This window comes from Protopterus annectens, chromosome 1.part2 (assembly GCF_019279795.1).
Source record: "Protopterus annectens isolate FY-2018-M chromosome 1.part2, PAN1.0, whole genome shotgun sequence".
In the NCBI taxonomy this organism is placed as follows: domain Eukaryota; kingdom Metazoa; phylum Chordata; order Ceratodontiformes; family Protopteridae; genus Protopterus; species Protopterus annectens.
In genome coordinates this window covers 704,690,340-704,711,337 of record NC_056727.1, presented here as the reverse complement: position 1 = coordinate 704,711,337, position 20,998 = coordinate 704,690,340, and the positions used below count along the sequence as shown (strand labels likewise).

The 20,998-nt window shown below is 38.1% G+C and overlaps 1 protein-coding gene across 3 annotated transcripts in view; it reads right to left on the bottom strand.

The window, feature by feature from the left end:
* Positions 1-1,182: 1,182 nt before the first annotated feature.
* HEATR5B (HEAT repeat containing 5B) overlaps positions 1,183-20,998 on the bottom strand; it is a 2,176,461-nt gene continuing 2,156,645 nt past the window's right edge. For all 3 annotated transcript variants that reach the window (XM_044058540.1, XM_044058533.1, XM_044058548.1), the window contains exon 36: positions 1,183-1,772. In XM_044058540.1, the coding sequence (XP_043914475.1) occupies positions 1,465-1,772 (308 nt within the window). In that variant the 3' untranslated portion in view covers positions 1,183-1,464. The remainder of the gene's footprint in view (positions 1,773-20,998) is intronic.

Genomic DNA, 20,998 nt, shown 5'->3' with positions numbered 1-20,998 from the left:
ACAAGGGGACTACTGGTAATTATACAATAAATGTTCACTACTATTCAAAAACAAGCACGTTGACTGGACAACCCAACTAGTATGCCGTTGTAAATCATGCATATATCAATAGATAAAAGTTTAGCTGGTGAAGTAACACTGAGCGGCCAGACTGTCTTTTGGCAAATGCTGAGGAACAGACCAAAATATAAGAAAATCCGGTACGTTTTGCAAAATTAAACAAACAGAAGCTTACCTGATTTTCCTTATATATTTGTGCTCTACTTTTTTACAAGTTAAAAAAATGGCAATGGAGATTCTGTTTTCTCCATCACTTCTCCTGCACTTATGTACTATGCAAGTATTGGAACATAAGTCCCATACGCATGTGCAGTACATCAGTACAGAGAAGAGTATGAAGAGGAAGACTGAAGTGCTGCTATACAAACACAGTAAGATAAGTAAGCAATTTCTTTCTTAAATAATGTAATTGTATAACAGCAATAATCCACTCCTGTTTGTGGATACATCAGGATTTACCTACAGCTGGCTTTGTTTAATCACTTGGGCTTCGCCCTTGTGATCAAAACACACCAACTATGGATAAATCCTGATATACCTACACAGTTGTGGGTTACTGCTTAAAATGCTAGATGACATTAAGTAAGGTAGGTAGGAATTAAACCATTGCCTCATAGATTCTTTGATTACCTGCTTTCAGGGTCATAGGCGAGAGGGACCTGGAGCTTATTCTACCAATCGATGGGCATAACACAGGCGAAACTAATCCTCGAGAAGATGCAGATCTGTTGCAAGAGACACACACCTACAAGCACACACACACACACACACACACACACACACACACACACACACACACGCACACACACGCACACACACGCACACCTATAAGAAATCTGGAGGATCACCATTTCACCTAAGGCATGTCTTTGGGAGGGAAGAAACTGTAGCCCTTGCCAAACAAATGCAGACAAAGGAGAAAATGCAGACTCCACAACAAGGCACCACAGCTGAGAAGTGAACTGCAGAGCCAAGTGCTATGAAGCAGCAATGTTTACTGCTTAACCTATATGATTTGCTGTTACAAGGTCACTCGCCAAAGAGATATATTACCCATGTTTCTACAAGTATGTTGCCATCTACTTCCAACACATATGAATGAGGAACACAGAAACACTGCACTAAACAGTAATGTAGCATACAAGCCACAGCCTGTGCTACATTTATTCACAAACTGTTTGTCACAATACACGTTTTTTTTCCAGCTGCTGCAGATTTATACAGGTAAGAAGAGTTTGTAGCACAAAGTAAATATAATCAGTGTTTTATACATCACAATAATTAGACAGTAATTAAAATTCCACAGAACTTGGTGGATGGTAGAGAAGGAGGAATGTTGTAGTAATGGTTCATGTTTTAAGAATTTCAGTTTCCATTGAACATTTAAGACTTGTAAAAAGTAGTTTAAAAGAAGTTGGTTTTGAGTTTAATAGTAGGGGCTGCTTGCACTGCTGGCTGTTGTTGTCTGGCAGCTGCCTTAGCCTTATTGCTGGCTTGATTAACTCGGATTGCAGTCTCTAGACGGGTTTTTAACTCAGGGGCAGCTCCCATGACTGTCTTGAAGGCATTTGGATAAAGTGGGCCAATGCGCATTAAGTTCTGGAGTGCAAACTCATGAAGGTCCTTTGAGGCTGCAGGCTCTGATGAGAAAGCATTTTCATCTAATAGGTAGGAAATCAATGTAGGAACTAGTAAAGCAAGTAGCTGAACTCCTGGAAAGACAAGGAAATGAAGATGGATTATAAATGCCATTTAATATAAAAATATCAATTTCTATCAGAAAAATGATTATGTATAAACATACTGCCCCAAAAAAACAACATGCTAACAAGTATACGCTACTCTTGCATTCAGATAACTCACTTGTATAAAGACATATTCTACACTTGACAATGTTTTTGGATAAACAATCAGTTTTTTCCAGCTTGTTGTGCTATGTGTGTGGATATGTTTTCATTAAAGAGCGGCTTTGACACCTTTCTGCCTTCGACTAAACATTCAGAACTATTTTCGCTTATTTCTTGTATCAACAAGACAGGCATAAGGTAATTTAAAGTCAGTGTGTCATATTATGCCACAGTCATCTTTAAACAAAGAAGGTGCATAGTCCGATTTTTTCTTTCTAGACTTGTTTTTACATAACAAAAAAGCAGCAAAACAGGATCACAAAGATGGGATATGGAAAATACTTGAATAGTATATGTATAGTACTAACATGGTTGACCACAGTTGCCATTACTTGATTAAAAACAAATCAGGTGCATCCATGTCAATAGCATCTAGCATTATTGATGACTGGAAGCAAGACATGTTCTGATTTCTACTACAGACTGCTGAAATAAACAGAATAAAATATTTTTGGGGTACTTAGAAACAGATTTACTTAACATGATCAGGTGTATTTAAACCTTTCCTAGCTTCATGACATGTGGCCAAATATGTATCTAAAATAAATGTGAAGCTAGGAAAGATTAAAAAAAACACCCAATCATGTCTAGTAGCCCTTCTCTAAGTGTTGTTTTGAATACATTTTTGCTGAATGTTCTGAAAACTAGTATAATGACAATATTATTAAAAATGAATGGATATAGTGAGATTTTAGCCTCACAAAAAAAGACAACAGTAGCTAAAATCATTCTTGATTCTTGAAAAAATACCTGCTCCGAGTTCTGAGCTGTTGGCAGCAGGACCCAGCTACAACACTTTAACAAAACTAGTAAAACAATAATCAGCGTGCAACTCAAGATCCACAACACACTGATTACAATGGCAAAAGCACTACTCCAAATGTCTCATTACTTCTCTTATATACTTAGCTTAACATAGCTCACCAGCCAATCAATATGCAAGACTTCTGATGTTTTACTGGCATTCAGAATTCAACAATGTACTATATACTCAGTGCTTAAATCAAATACAGAATGACAAAGACTACACAGACCACATTCAGCAAGGCTAGAGGATAACCTGTAAATACAAGAACTGGTCAGTATATGATCAACACTGTTCAACCTGATCTGACCAGTACAATGACTCAGTGATTAAGACTGGTAACCATTTGATATTCTGACACTCATCAGTGCTAGTCCTGGAATAGCGAGACTGAATGACTGAAAATGCAGACTTACACATACTAAGTCCGACTGACATTTCTCTAAAAATTCTCTTTTCTCAGAGGCATGGCAATCTTGGAGTTGGTATACATAAGTTGAAGGGGGGGTTGCCCCCCTTGCAAAAAAAAACTTTAAAGGAGAACAATGTTGTCTTGGGATTTTTTTTTCATAATTTTTGGACTCGCATTTGTGAATCTCATCATTTTAGCAGGTAGCCATCAAGATTTCTGTCTCATAGCTCCAGTTACTGTCTGTGGGAAATCTGGATGGTGTCTTCAGTTCTATATGGGTTTTCTCATGGTACTCGGGTTTCTTTTCTACCATCAAAAAACGTGCTGCTTGACTCCTGTAAAATGTCCATATATCTCTGCTCCTGTGGACCAAGCCATGGCTGAAAAACACGCAGGGAGGGTTAGTTTACTTACCCAATCAAAGAGTGCTGGTAAGCCCAAAGCAAGACAGCTGCATTCAGAATTCATTCCATGCTCAAATGCAGTTCAACATATTTACAAGCTGTTAGGAGATCAATTTTTGCCCTGAAACAGTGGTGGTTTATGCTTTGCAAGAAATTAAGTCAGCGGATAACAAAGTATACAAGTTGCTTCCTATACTAAATGGGCTCATTAGTGAGGTAGCAGGTCTGAAACAAAACTTTCTAGGTGAATGCAAAGATGCTGTTCAGCTGACAGATGAGCAGCAATGTGTCAAGCAGACATAAAAGACATCAATTGCTGTGATTCAGGGTAAGCAGTATATAATTATACATTTACAACAGGAAGGTATAGGATTAATATAACAGATTCTGTCATGAGAATATATGCTTTCTAGGACTGCAGGAATCACTTGGAGGTTATGATATGAAGAACACAAAGGGTGGTGAGAACACACTCAAAGCTAAGCACCCTGTAAAAGTTACTGATAATCTTCATCACTTTAGCTCAAAGGAGTGACTACTAAATTTAGTAATGTCATCTGCTGGTGTGCTGGCAACAAATTACCGAGGTGCAACATTATAGATCACTGCTGTAACAATGAAGTGGTCTAGCATACGTGGCAAGACTGGATGTGGGTCTAATTAAACTGAATGTACAGGCTTACTGTAAGAAACTGAGGTGTGGTGAATCCTTGGGGGAATCCTGGGACTTCTAAGAAGCAGTGTTATAGACTGATAGGGGAGTGATGAATGGTCAGCTCCCAAGGAGTGAGGACTTGGATGTAGCCATCAGTAGACATTGAGAGAGTACAGTGGAGCTCTCAGATGCAATTAAGCAACCAAATGTTAAAACAGACAAGCTGTGGGGTGAATTTGAACTGATTGATGGATGAAGCACTGGAGTGCATGTCCTGTTCATCAATGGTTCTCAAAAAACACTGATACAGAAGGATGGTCAAATGGCTGTGGATGGGAAAAAACTGCTCAAAAGTATAGGGTGAAGACACGTGGTTTAAGGAACAACCTTATAAGTGAAGAAGAGGTCTACCAGTGGAAAGAAACTGGAGGATGGATTCAGAGGCTGGAAAGCATCAGAGGTCCACTGGTACTGGTGGGCACAATGAACTCAGAGAAGAGAAAAAAGCAAAAGTCTAAGGCCAGAAGGTAAGGAAGGGTGAGACTGGTTGCTTTTCTCTACTGGTGACTGGCTACAAGACAGGGTCTTTTTCTAAGAGTGGAAGAAAATCAAGGAATTGTGGCAGACTTCGGAGGAGACTGGATAAACAGACTGAGTGATAAGAGGACTGGATGAAAGGTATTTTAAAATGTACAGAGTGATGAAGATGTCTCAAGACAGAAGTATGAATTCTGGAAGAAACACTAGCCTGTGAGCAGTCAAAGGTCCAGTAACAGTTAAATTTGATGGAAATGAACATCACTTTTGACTTTTTACGTGGCTAACTGTGAATGGGATGAAGGTTGTGATTTGCTGCAATACAGTGCCACGTTTTGTTGTTTTTATTAGAAAAGTCTACAGATGAACTTTTAAGATTGCAGCAGATGAGGGGGGCAAATTGAAATGGATTACACAAACACACACACTTTATATATATATATATATATATATATATATATATATATATATACACACACACACACATTTATGTGCTGGAGTGGAATGAGAAATACTGATGTAATGAAAGAGGAATGTTCTCATGCACTTGTTTTGAACATCGGTAAAACAGTCAGTGTTGATAATATTAAGTGATGTTTGAGGAAGGGGGTATATCTCTCAACTGTAAAAAGTTTTGCCTCACAGTTTTGGTCCTTTCCTGATAAAATTTGTGTTTCATAGCAAATCACTGAAGATTTAAGTAAATGAAATCACTACATAATGACAGACATTTGAGTTTCAATCTTCATGTCCTCCAAAAAATGCATGCCAAAGCAAAACCTATTCTAGCAACTTTCTAAATTTATAACAGCAACATTGAAAATATGTCCCTATTTTTGGCCTTCACCCTTTCATCATTATTGGCTCTGTCCAGATTTTTTGCACTAAGAGGTTGAGAGGTATGAAGGGGGAAATAATGGGATGAGGTCTGGTAGGGCGGATATAGTAAAAAAAGTCTTGGGAAGTGTTTTAAATGTTATATTAGGGAATCTTGCTAAAATCTAATGACTGCAAACATGAGGTGTGTGTGTGTGTGTGTGTGTGTGTGTGTGTGTGTGTGTGTGTGTGTGTGTGTGCTGAGTGAGAAAGAAAATGGAAAAAGAGACGGAGAGAGGAGGGTACATGGCCCACATTATCAATGACGGATATTGTGATGTCTTAACTTCATCTAAACAAGTATACCAGGAACTATCATAAGCATATTAAAAATGTGGACTTGTGGACCAGGGAATCTAGCACAGTTAAAAGGATGAATACTGTGTTTAAGAGAAATTGTGCCAGGGTATTCTGGCAATGGCTAAATGGGGCATAAAACTGTAATGTAAGAGGAATGTAGACAGAACATGTCTAATAAAAGGAAGCTGGTTGGTTGGAGTATAAATAGAACTACTGATGGGTCAACATGAGGACTGGACTCAACATATTATTTGTAAGAGAAATTCATCTGTTTTGGCTATGGTCAACATAGCAGAAATATACCTATGTTTAAAGACCTTATGTGAGAGCTGTTACATGACTGTCATTTTGTAGAAGGGTTTTACAGCAACAGGGTAGTACAAGACACTAAAATAAACCAAATGCACCTGGGTAACACACTATAACATTTATTAAACAAAAAAGAATGGTAAGCGCTTTCACAACTTATCGTTGCTTCATCAGACAAAAACTAAAAAGAATACTGTGCTTAAATACACATATTAGATCAGTTGATCAATCAATTATTCAATTAACCAATGTTGGCTCATCTAGATTATCCAACAATAATACCTTGCATACAAATGAATTTGCAAGACAAAACGTTATAAAATCCACATACCAGATATAAATACCATTCTAAAAACGTTTATATAAATATATTATTTTTAAAATGAATAAAACATAGGTAAAACATCAAGTGGTATCATAAAAAATGCAGTTTAATGCTTGAGATGCCTTGCTTTCAGAGAGGGAACTAAAGTAGTAATGCCATTCAGGCCAGGATATCTTTCAGCATTTAATTTAAGTATCTACTTCTGTTCATAACCCACAGTTATGTTTTCTATGTCCCCTCCTCTACTATTCCTGTGTATATGTTGTATAACACAGAATTTAAAATAATGAGACTGATTAGTACACATAACATGATTCGCAAGTGCATTAGACTGCTTACTATTTTTAATGTCCCTAATATGCTCTAAAATTCTCTCCTTAAACATCCTATTAGTTTTACCCACGTAAAACACTGGGCATTGCTGGCAAAAACAAAAATAAACGACATCAGTAGTTCTGCAATCATAGTATTGTTTAGCACATAGCCTAAAATTTCTAGTAGGATGAACATATTTATTTTGACTAAAAATGTACTGACAGGCATTACAGTTCCTGCACGGGAAGGTGCTACAGCGAGTAGAAAAACTAGCTGTGTTACGTACTTCACCATTGCAAAGATGTTGCTTAAGCGATATATTATTCCTAAAGCTAAAATTTAGAGCATCACCAATACTGGTGACAAGACTAGGAACTTCTTGTAATAAATGCCAATGTTTCTTGATTACATCTGTATATTGGTTAACATTGCTTGCAAATTGGAATACTACTCTGAATTCATTTGTTTTGAGTGTGGTTATTTCTAGTTGTCTCAACAAGATCTTTATTATAATCCAGGTAAGGTCTGCATCTAGTATGTCTTAACTTCCAGGCATCAGAAATGGTCTTATCAATATCTGAATTTGAGTAACCCCTCCCCAGAAACTCAAACTTTAAACTTTGAAGTGCTGCCATTGCCTCTTCATCTTTATTATGTAGACGTAGTGTTCTAAAAACCTGTCCCTTCAGTACATTCCTAGGAATGTGTCTGGGGTGCATACTTGATTTATGTAGACATGTGTTTCTTCTAGTTGGCTTAAAATAAATGTTACTACTTAGACAACTGGAAAGAGATTTTGTAACACTGACATCAAGAAAATTAATTTTTGTATTAGAGTATTGAAAAGTAAATTCTCAAAAAATCGGTTGTCGTGTGCAGATATTCTACAAATTGTGTAATATCTGTACCATTACCTTTCCATAACATAAAAACGTCATCTACAAAGCGTACGTACCAAAGTACCTGTTCAAAAAATGGATTATTGATAGATAGAACATGCTGTTCTTCCCAGCAAACCAAGGATAGGTTAGCGTAGCTGTTGGCACAAGCAGTGCCCATAGCCACGCCAACCTTTTGTAAAAAGAACTGATCTTAGAACATGACAATGTTATTTTCCAAGATAATTTCTAATAAAGTGCAAATTAATATAATCTTATTGTTGGTATAACTTCTATTTGCAGTAAGAAATTATCTTATTCTTTCAATGCCCCAAGTATTTGGTATGCTAGTAAATAGAGATTCTATGTCCATTGTGACAAAAACAAATTGTTCATCTTTATCAATACTTTCCATTCTATTATGCAACCGTTCTAGGAACATCTTAGTATCCCTAAGTACTGTATAGCAATTTGCTAAGAGGCCATGCAAGCTACCTTCAACATATATCGAAAGGGGTTCAGTACACCAACCGGCCCCTGAAACAATAGGGCGCATAGGTGGAGCATATAAATCTTTATGGATTTTAGGTACAAGACACTGTTGACTTTACTGGATAATGGTGTTGAGGACAAGGCCTCCATGAGTACATATACATTCTAGAGATTAGAGGCTAGACATACGTGGAATAAAAGTTCTGGTGGAGGAGGAGGAGTTTTTTAGGTTTAGCTGGGTGCTTGGGAGCAGGAAGAGATGTTGGGTGAAGAGTAAGATTCAAGAGTCAAAAACAGGGCCCGGGTGCAGAGACAGGTACCAGCTGCCTGGAGTGCATGGGGAAAATGGGATGATTACCAAATACAGATGCAGGCATTCAGGAAAGGGATCAAGACATGTGCAGGCGGTAGGTAGTGGATAAGGAAGAGATTAAGAGCAGGGGGCAGGAAAGGATAAAATAAGATAACTAGCTACAAGAGAGCTATGGCAGGACCACTATGGAGCTGTTGATGTTTTTAGCATAACGTGAGCTAGGGGAGTAGTGTCACACAACCTGTAGTTATGTGGAGGCGTGACAGTGTAGGTGTTCTATGTATCCTAGAATCTCTGATTGCCTCACTTATCCAGAGTACAGACAAAACAGCAGTAATTTGTACTGAAGGTGCTACCAATCTAGAGCAAATTGAAGGAAATTCTTCAAAGAATTCCAGATGATCCTATACCAAAAGATGTCCACCATTTCCAGCAACATGTTCAAGCTCCTTGTGAAAATATGGGCAAGATTCCCATGAGAGTCAGTATGTGGAGCTTTCAGCACTAGATGTGCTCAACCAAGTCAGTGATGCCTAAGATGGGAGCGAATCCTCCCCATGCCCTTTGGAACAAGAAAGTGGACAGAACAGAACCCCCTTCCTTGTTTCAAAAATGAAGATGCTCCAAGTCCCCATGAGAAGATGAGTCCTGGCCTGTATAAGGAGCTTCATGGAGGCAAACTAGACATTTAAGTGAGTACTGACAGGGAACAACTTAAGAACTTCAGTGTAGCTATCTGGCATCATGATTATGAACTCACCGTCTTTCATTTTTTTCCAGTCTGGAACAAATTTGCAGAACAGGTCTTTTGTGGAGTCCCAAGTAATGTATGCCTCCTACAGGAGCCAGTAACGGGCAGAACATCCTAATGACCTGTCACGTCTTATTGTACTAAAGAGCTTATTCTTTTTTGTGGAAATGGACTGGCTTAGAACAACACTAATAGGCTGGAAGCATCATAGATGACCTCCAGAGCTGTCGACATTTGTTTCCTTTTTTTGTAGGCTTTTCATAAGGCCTTGCAAAGCCTGCCTAAACACTACTTCTCCCTGACAGGTGGTATCCAAAATGGAATGTTAAAGTCATACTTCAAAAAGGACAGCCTAAGTCATGCGTATAAGATAAGGTCTCACATAAATACAGTTTTGTCAGAAGAAATCCAACGTAAGTACAGTAAGTGTGGCTTGTACAGCTACGTCAGACAGCAAATGTAAAAACAGTTTAAAGACTTCTACTTCTAGCTGGGCATTAATCCCTACGTCACTCGATGGGTTGCCAACTGGCTTACTGACGGAACCCACACTGTAAAAGTAGCTGACTCCAAATCCAGCTCCAGAAGAGTGGAGTACCACAGGGTTTAGTCCTGGGGCCTCTCTTGTTTGGCATCTACTTCTCTGAAGTACAGGCCAACACTAAGGGACTCTGGCTAACAAAGTTCGCAGATGACTGCAAACTGGGAGCCATTATTGAATCCCCAAATGATGTGGATACTCTACAAAAGTGCTTTACAGAAACAGATGCTTGGTGCCAGAGCCATGGGCTCAAGCTCAATGCCAAGAAATGTATAGTTATCCACTTTGTGAAAAAACATGTACCCGTGAATTACCACATAGATGGCAGTACACTAAACACTGAAAGTGTGATGAGCCGTAGGGACACAGGTGGACAGTGGTCTCACCTTCAATAACCACATCGCCACAACAGTCGGGAAATCCTTCTATGTGGCACACCTCATCACTAAGGGCTTTTCATCCAGAAAAAAGGAGGTCATTGTCCCACTGTACTCATCCCTCATTAGACCCATTATAGAATACAACGCCCCATTTGGTATGTACCTCTCAAGACATCTGCAACAACTGGAAAGGCCACAGAAATACCTCACTAAAAGGCCTAAAGCAGATGCCCTATGCTGACCGCCTTAAAAAACTCCAGCTATACTCTGCCGCATCTCGTCTACTCCGAGGCGATCTCTGCTTAACATATAAGGCCATGTCAAACCCAGAGCTGTTGGACATGCTACACTTAAAGAAATCCCAATCCTTCAGAGCCACACATTCCAGGGATCTAAACCTTGTCATCACAATAAACAAAACATGCTGGAGGGATAGGTTCCTGACCCAGAGACTCCCCAGACTCTGGAATAGACTGTCCATACATGTCAAGCAGAGTGCCTCTTTGGCCCTCTTCAAAAGGAACCTTGATGATTGGATGGGAGATAGGAAATTCACCCCGGGGATCATGTCAGTCGCCCTGCTAGACAGGGTCCAGGGAAGTAAATAGTGTGGGAAGAAATAGCCAGGGAATTGTTATTGCTAGGCTTGTATAGGCCCTAGGGCCGACAGCCTAGTACCAACCTATGAACCTACAGTAAAAGCACCGTTAAATGTGTGGTTTAAGGTAAAAATTTGGTTAAACAGAAATCTAAGCAGTCTACTACTAAAAAACGTTCCAGAAATGTAAATTTTAAACTGATCAGTTCAGTAATGTTAAATCTTTCTAGACACAAAAAGGGTTAAATGCAGAAGCAAGCTGTAGTGGGTGAGGTAATGGAAAAACTTCACAGAAGCATAGTTGGCTCATCCAGCATCCTGTGCTAGTCCCATGAACTAGCACCCTATCCTCTCAATTAGAGCAAAAAAAACTTTTGCAAAACTTGCAGGATGCTTCCAGCAGTACTCGATCTGCAAATCCTCAAATCCACCAAAGCCCCATCCTCCATCCAACTCTTCAAGTTAATAGCAAAAAACAGCCATTTCTTCTAATGTCACACCACTCAGGTGGCCAGATGTACGACATGTCCTCCCTCCTGCCCCAGCCAATTAGGTCTCATTTCTGTGCCCTACCCTAATCCTCCTTCTGCACATTTTATTAAAAAAATAATTTCTTCTTTTAAAGCATAGTAAATTGATTGCTACAAATGTGCCAAACAGTTGCAGTGGTTTTTATGCTGCCTGCACAGAACATTACGGCACTCAGGTTTTAGTTTAAAAACAAAATCTTTTCTCTCTTAAACTGTAGCAAGCAGTTTGCTGCAGTTTATACCGTGCACAGAATGTTACAATTGCCAAGTTTTGGTTTTAAAAAAAGAAATAAATACCGGCTTTTAAAAGCTGGTATTGCATTATAGAGAGACTGGGATTGGCTAATTGCTACCCCCGCTAACACTTTGTACTCAAGGCAGTTGCCCCTCTCACCCCACCTTAGCTACACTACTAAAAAACATCCACATAATACACAGCATGAACTGGTGTTTACATAAACAATGATATTTTGGGCTTCTGATATCAGTATGGTTTCAGATTTAGAATAATGCACACATTTTAACAAATTCTAGTTTACAGTCTTCAGAAATCATTGTAAATTTTACAGTATATATAATTCAGAATGCAGAGTTACATTGCAGTATTGCAAACGCAGACCAGCCTAACATAAACACACCAGTGTATGTGACATGCATATTTCAGGACAAGGCACACAGCAGACATTTTCAGTTTATCAGGTTAATGTTGTTATAATTTCAGACAGTTAATGTTCAGAATATAATAAATTCAATTTTTTTTTGTTTTCAGACACCAGTGTAAAAACTGCACTATGGGGAATCAGAATGCAGAGACTGACAGCAATCAGAAAAAGAGCAATCTGATACAGTAAAAGCCAGTGTAATTGATACACGGACGTCAGGGGAAAATAAAAAAATTAATACCACAGCTCACGTCAATGTTGTTAACAGTTCTACAGAAAATAATTTTCAGAATATCTATAAAGGGTGTGACAGTCTAGTATCAAACAAGTTGATTTATCCAACTTTGTTTAAGGTAGAGAGGGATGCAGACCATATATTTTATTGTTTTACAGGAAAAGAATTAAGGAATAGTGCACTGATTAATACAGACACATCAGTTTCAGTTAAAAACAGACTTCTATCAGAGGACAAATGCTGTCAGGATTTGATGGTGAAAAATTACAGCAGTGAGAAGTTCTCAGTGTGACACTACGATAGAAAATATGGGCAAGTACCAAAGTTAAATTTTGCTTGAGACTTCAGTAATAAGACTTTATGTGGATATAAAAAATGCTACAAAAACTGCATTTGTGCAAACAGAAAACACTTATGAGAAATTATGTGCAGTAGACCAGGCAGATGATGCACAAGATTTGAAAAAGTAATAAAGGAAAACGCAAATTCTTGGGTTAAAGACCAGGCATATTCTGGTTCAGCTGCCATACCTTCAGTGCAGGCAAAACACAGTGAACCACATTTTTAGAAAAAAAATTATAGAATTTGAGAGAAATAATAGAGGATATTTATAAATGTTAACAGACTGGGATAAAGGTAGCACAATAAAAGGATCATGTACATTCAATTCACCTTTATGGCCAGCAAGATAAAAAAAGAAGTTATGTCAAACCATAACATTCCATCTGTGTGTTCATCTTCTTTCATTCATCACTGATGGGTTTGGTTCCGAGCCCTCGGAACCAATTCGACCTTTTTACCAAGCTCGTGCCAGCCAAAAAAAACTCTCGAGCTAAGTCTCTACCCAGAGTGCCCTTCTCCCTGTTACCTCAGATCGATTTTGCTACAGAAAAGGAAGTAAAGCCAAGGCCACTTCTGCGCAACTAACCTAGGGCACCACTTAGACCCAAAGCATCCCCCAGGAGCCTTTGGAGGGGGAAGGAAGGTGGGAAGTGATGAATGAAAGAAGATGAACAGCACAGATGGAACGTTATGGTAAGACATAACTTCTTTATCTGATGTTGTTAATCTTCTTTCCATTCATCACTGATGGGACAGAATCCTAAGCTACCTTGAGGTCCATGGGCGGCCCTTATGGAAGAACATTCCTGAGTACCACTGAGCCAAAGTCAGCTCTCCCTCTGGAGACCAAGTCCAATTTGTAATGATTGATAAAGGTATGAGGCTTAGCCCAAGCAGCTGCTGCACAGATGTCATCCATGGAAGCCCTGGAATGGAAAGCTACAAATGTTGCCATAGATCTACTGGAGTGAGCTTTAACTTTTGGCATAGGTTCATTACTGAGGGAATAGATGAAACATATGCAGTCCCTTAGCCATTTAGATAATGTAACCTTGGAAACAGCCTCTCCCATTCTGGGCCCAGAAAAGGAGATGAAAAGCTGCTCAGATTTACAGATAGGTTTGGTCCTGTCTAGATAAAATCGCAATTATCTACGTACGTCTAAAGAGTGAAGGCAGTACTCGCCTATATTGGCAAAATTCAGAAAAAACACTGGTAGGTCAATGGTCTAGTTTATAGAGAATTCAGAAACAACTTTGTGGAGAAAGGCTGGATTTGTCCGAAGTGATACTCTGTCTTTATGAAAGACCAGATAGGGTCTCTTGATACACAATGCCTGCAGCTCCAATACTCTTCTGGCAGATGCGATGGCTACCAAGAACAAGGATTTCCAAGATAAATACTTTAGGTTACATTTCACAGCAAGTTCAAAAAGTTTCTGAGTCAAAGACTTAAGGACTAGAGTGAGGTTCCATGGTTCCACGGGCTGTCTGACAGGAGGCCTGATATGAGAAGTCCCCTTGAGGGAAGCCTTGCAAATGCATAGAGGGATAAGAGGGGAAACACCTGAATAAGTCAGCCAATAGGTTAAACAATACCAATTATGATATTGAAGAAATACCACAAGGGTAAGGGAGGAAAGGCCGTACCAACAATGGTACTTGAAAGTGTACCAACGGTAACTATAGGTAGAGAGGAAAACCAAGGTCAGACAGAAGAAAAGACACTAGAAAAATGAATCGTTTAATAAAAAATGAAGATATCCAAACATTTTCACACAAATATCAAAAAAGTTTCATTTAGCTGAGAGCTCAGCTTTACGACTACGTGGCAAATGAGATCTGAGGTAACAGGGAGAAGGGCATTCTGGGTAGAGACTTAGCTTGAGAGGTTTTTTTTGGCTGGCGCAAGCTTGGTAAAAAGGCTGACTTGGTTCCGAGGGCTCGGAACCAAACCCATCAGTGATGAATGGAAAGAAGATTAACAACATCAGTTTGACAGTTACAGGCTATAACTATATATAAGATTAGTAAGTAAGTACTTCATTCTGGTAGTACATGTGCATGGTACATCAGAAATGGCAGTGAAGTTAAATCCACAGAAAAAATGGTTTACAGTTATATATCTAGCAGATGGATTTTTTTACTATTGTTTTGTTTCATCAGACATTGTCATGAGTGAGAAGACCATTGAATTGTGGTAATAAAGTATTGCAATGCATAAATGATCTTTATGCAGACAAAATCAGAAGAAGAGCATTTATAAATGATGTTTTACTAGCTTTATAGTGTGTAGAACTTAAAATCAATGTTACATTTTCAAAAGTGACTGCACAGTCAAAGGTTCAGTCCCCATGCAAGAAAACAGTGTAGTATAAATATTTGTCAGTGCAATCACATGTTCAGATCTCATGTAATGAAATAATGTAATGTAATTTACTGTACAAGGAAACTTCAAATACTTGGACAGTCAAGTAAATTTCCAGAATCAGATCAGTTCAATTTAAGCAGTAAACGTGTTTATGTAAATAGTTCAAGATTTTATATATTTCATGCAAGACTTGCAGCTTACCAGAGCACAACAGAGGCATGGACATACATGGTTAAGTTATCAGATTACAGGTCAGCTCAGCAAGCTGAACTGAAGACAATATTGTATGCCATATAACAGTACGGTAAAGATAAGATGAATATTACTTGCAACAGTTTTTATGCAGTAACAGTTCTTACTATTTATCTGTAGATTTGGGCTACAAGGAAATTTGTAGTCAGTGACAGTAAATTCTTGAAGCATGAAGAACTACTGAAAAAGAGTTAAATGACATTAGCTGGAAGAAGAGTGACATTTTTAGGCAGTAGTTGGAAACAGCAGCTCGATGAGCAGAGAAATTATTTTGTATACGTTACGCTCTGAAGGTCACAATGTAAAAAGTAGTTACAGATGCATTAAAAATGTAATAGTTAAAACTGATTTAATAAAGGTGCATTAATGCAAGAAATGCTGAATAATCAGTAGTGTCAGATTATTACTTTAGTTTAATTTGAGAAAATTATAAAGTAAAATGTCACTGAGTTTTCCATTTGACTCAGTACGTTGCAACCTTTCTATTTCACTGTAGCACATTATTAGTTTGGTTACAGACCTACAATAGTTTATTTATTTTATAAGAAAATCTGGGAAGAGAACCCAATATCACATCACCAAAATGATCAGACTGCCTGCAACTACAAAAATAATTGTCTGCAATGATAAATTAAATTACCATGCCAAATTCCAATCTACCCATAGCAAATCATAAAATATCCTGGTAACGCACTAACACTCTACTATCTAAATGTGAACAAATAAAAACAGCCATTTCCAATGCCTTGTGAACCAGATTGTAATGCTCTTTAAACATTTTATCGACACCTTAACCACCTTAGCTCAACAATATTGTTCATTTAGTCAAATAGAAGTCACTATAGAACACAGCACATATGACTTTTACACAATTTAAATTACCAGATTAATAAACTGCTAAAAATGTAAAACCAACAACTCTTGCCATTGATAACATACCACCAGACTGCCTTCACAGGTGTAAGTACAACTGCTCTACCAATCTTAATCCTCATAAGCATGTCTATCAAGGAAAACTATGTTACTGCAGTATGGAAACAACCATAAATGTGGCAGATCTATGGAACTACTATTAAACTACAGATCTAAAGCCACACTGCTACAACTCTCCAAAATCCTGGAAAAAATGCACCCATAGACAACTCATAGAACATTTAACAAAAATTACTATCTCACATCCACTGTGGTTTCAGACCAAACCAAAGAATGATAACAGCCTTACTCACATTTGTAGATTATATTAATAAACAACTAAAGCAAAGACAGGTTGCCACAGCAATATTTCTGTAAATCTTCCAAACCTTTGATACAGTATCATACCAGTAATTTCTCCTTCAACTAAGTCAGGCTTAAGTAAGGAAGCCTGTGGTGATGAGCAATTTCAACCAAAGAACAGAGTCTGCCAAATGGCAAAATTCTACTTCTTTCCAACGCACAGTTTCAGTTGTGGCACTACAGTGATTTAGTCTAGGCCCTTGCAGTTCAATATATGTATAAATGTCATACACAAAGTCACATTCATGGTTACTCTAGTGCAATAATTATTGCAGATTATTTGACTTTACTCTGTAACAGCATCTCAGTAGAACTTTTTACAAACACACAGCAAGTCTTCTCTCTGCTTGAACAATGAACAGTCACTTTCCAATTACTACTGAATACACCAAAACATAGTATATTCACAAATGACTATACAATGCAACAAACACTAGACTTCTTCATAAAATCCACCGATGATGACACACTTATAGAAACTGTAAAGCATACTTAGCTACGGTGTAATCAAAGACAGAAATCTTCAATTTGATATGCATATAGATTGTGCAATAAGGAAGTCAAACCAAAAACTGGACATGCTTTATAAATCCAAATCTTACATCCAACCCCATGTTCTTTCAACCATAGTACAAATCCTACTTTAGCTTCCCTCTTACATGTATCCTCACTCTTTACTAACCTCAACAAGACACAAATATCAAAGTTGGAATGTTGCTATAACATTACCAAAACTGCGGCAAATGTAGGATACAGATCCAATCATTGCCATGCATTACAGTAAAAGGCTAGCTACTTGTCCACACCATCCTCTACCACCCACAAGAATGCACAGCCCTGTCTAACACAGCACAAAGCTGCACTCCAACTCACTTAATCAAAATCATCTATTAACAATTAAATCACACAACATGCACACTCTAACCCCTGATAACATATCACCAGACTGCCTTCACATATCTCCAGAACCAGGACTCAAAAAGGTTTTTGGGCTCAAAATTCATAGCTCTTTGACTTTGTGTTGTTATATAAATCTGCATTCTTTCTCTTACCAGGGTGAAATAAACCTGTTCTCTACTCTACTAATTTAGCCATGTAGTAGAAGAAGTTTACTATCAAAAGACTGCAAATCATATGGTCGATGGTTATAACATCAAAAGTCATTTCTCCGAACGTCATAAATACTGAAAAAAAAATACCAAAGTTTAAATAGTCGAAAAACACCTGCAGAGCTAACAGTATTGTTTTTGCCGGGGGACAAGCCCCACTGTGCCCCCTACACCCCCTGCTACTTATATATTACAACTCCAAGATTGCACTACAGTGCTGACAAGGGTATATCCTTGCCCTGTTGTCAACATTATTTCGACAGGTAATATGCATGCGTGAAATGTCAACGAAATTAACCAATTAATATTCATGTGTCGATGATATGGGTCACTCAAATGAACGTTAGATCTTTTGAATTTCAACCATTTGATAGTAAACCAGTAGAATGTCATACCTACAAATATCAAAAACAGACCCAACACAACAAAATTCATAAATAAGCAAAAACAATATTGAGCAACAACTCAGCATTGTACAAGCCATACACAGGTCAAATGCCACCCTACACTTCTGATACTTAACTACCTCAAACTCAATAACTTAAAAAAAAAAGTTCCATTCTTTAGTTTATCTTGCACGCTGATATGCAGTTATCTCTACCCCAATAATTTACAAATGTTTCACTCAGGTCATTGGAAATAGTTTATCCAATTAATTTATCTCAAATACAACTAACTTATTCGGATTCTTATATAATTTTACTGCTGCAGCACTCTGTTCGCTGCTATCAACTACTATAATGTCCCTTTCCTGTGATGTCTCATGACTGTAATTAGCTGTCAGTTATTATTCTTGTTTCCTTCACTAAGACTTATTACTGTAAATTTCCTCTGTCACTTTGAAAATATAAATGTCTATGCTACATGTTCTGTTAAAGGGCAACTACCCTAACTGCAATATTTCCTTTCCCCAAAGTTCATTTCCATCCCTATACTTTCACATATCAAAAACCATGATTTAGCTGTTTTTCCCACTCTGTGGGAATTCTTAGTTACTTCCTCAGTGAGTGCCATACTGAGGCTGAATGAAATCTTATGATACTTTAATTAGGAATTTGTCTCCCTTGCTGCTGCATCATGTTCTCATTACATCTGAAAGCATTTTGTTAAGGAAAACAGACACAGCAGGGTAGTTTTTGGTTATTTCACACCAAGTGGGGTCAAACGACTAAGAAGTCTCAAAATTCACAACTCTTTGACTCACTACTGTTGCATAAAGCTGCATTCTTTCCCTTTTATGGGGCAATGCACCTGTTAAGCCATCTACAATAAACCTGTTAACTGCTTACAGAAACTTCACTAATTTTCTGAGCTTTGCAAGCCAAGAAATATGTCATTCTAGCTGAAATAGGGAAGGAAGATGAGACCTGAAACTAACAAAATATCACTTTTAAAAAATTACCTCAGTTACTTACGCTTCTGCAAGAGCTTTTCACAAAAAGTATAATACCTGGCAGTTAGTGTACAGGACTAAAGCCTTGACCTGTAAATGAGCTACTTCTTACTCCCATAATACAAAGTTTAATTTCTTCCTCCTTCACTTGCCTACTGTGTGACTCTGGGCAAGTCACTTAACCAGACAGTATTCCTGGGCCACAACTGAAAATGGACAATTTGTCCAATGGGCTTACCCAGTCAACAAACAGTGAAAAATAATAATACTATAAAAAAGTCACTATTTGAACCGAGGAGTCTCACATTTGGACACTATTTTGCACTACTTTCATTCAAATGTACTAGCACAGATCCATGAAGAACTCTACTGGTCACTTTAATGTTCTCTGAGGATGCATCTCTTCTCTTACTGTGTGTCATGTCCCTAAGCCAGCTGGCTATCCACCTAACCACAGAATGGTCAATTTCTACCTCCTTCAGCTTGTTTATTATATGTACATGTGGTATGGTACTTGATGTCTTGGTAAGGTCAATGTATGCTTTGTGGACAGCTTACCTACAATCTATGGCATGAGTAACCCTTTTAAAAACATTCACAAGATTTATTAGACATGATCTACCCTTGACAAAACTACACTGTTGGGGGTCAAGTCTTACAAGATTTTTGATATCACAGTTAATTAGGTAATTTATGATATTTTGCAGTGATTTGTTTCTTGTACTTGCAATAAAGTGTGTTGGTCATCGCTGGTGAACTGCTTCCGTGGTTTTTGAATTTATTGAATTTATGATATTTCCCATGGCTTTGCATAAGACGTGTTGGGAAGAAAGGTCTGTGATTACAGAGGTTTAGTGGTGGGGTCAACTTTGTGGAGTGGCATCACAACAGCTGTGCACCACTCCCATGTGACAAAGCCATTTGCTAGTCTTATGTTGAGAAGTTGGTCCTCCAATGCTTATTTAATGATATTAATTAGGTATGGGTATGTGGCCAAGCCCCATACATGAGGTATTATTCATTTTGGAAATCACCTTCAATACATGTTCTTTCATGGTGGTTATTGTTTGATTCCTTAGGGATAAGTGGGCTTGACAATAATGTTTCTGAGGTGTAGTTGGCACTAAATTTATTTTCCAGTATGTTGGCAATATCCATCAGATCTGAGAATGTAGTTCCATTATGAATAAACTTTGAGCAATATTGGGTGTTATTTTTTATATGTCTGACATAACTGAGGAAAGCATCTCATCCTATGCTGACACATACTGGTTTCCCCTAGAAAAGATGATCAGCTTTAATAATTTGCTAAAAACCAGGTATTTAAAAAACTGTTAAAACTAACCATGTTTTCTGATACTTCAGCATCATTTTTGGTGACGGAAGGCTTCCACTCAATACTAGGATCTTTCTTGCATTTGTGACATGCATGGGGAGATCAGTCATGTCATGTTGCTCAGGGTTTTGTGTGTTAGGCTGTTTGCTCCAACATGGTCTCCACCTTGTCATACTTATATCTGTCTGGTTTAAGGGTCCTCAAGTGCCTTTGCAAAATTGGAAATCTTTGCCCCACTGAGACAGCCAGTTTGTGTCTACCATTGTAAGTGTAGAATCCATATGTCTAACTATAGAATCACCAATGTCCAAGACATTTCTGTTTGTGCACATCACAAATGTTTCTACGGCTCAAAATCCTTTAACTCCAGTTTTCTTTTACCACTATTCCATTTGGAGTGTGCATGTTTGTGGTTTCTGAAATGGAGATCAGGACACCATGTTCTTACTCTTCCTCCACTGGTAAACTCCACAAGCTTCATTCTTTTCTCATGGGTTACAGAAAGATGAATTATGACTTTTTCCATAGTGCAACACATGTGGCTTCAGCTATTGCTTCCCCTAGTATCAGATAGCATCAGGGGCTCCCAACCACCTTCACTACTGGGCTTTTTAGACTTCGCTCTTGAATGATTCT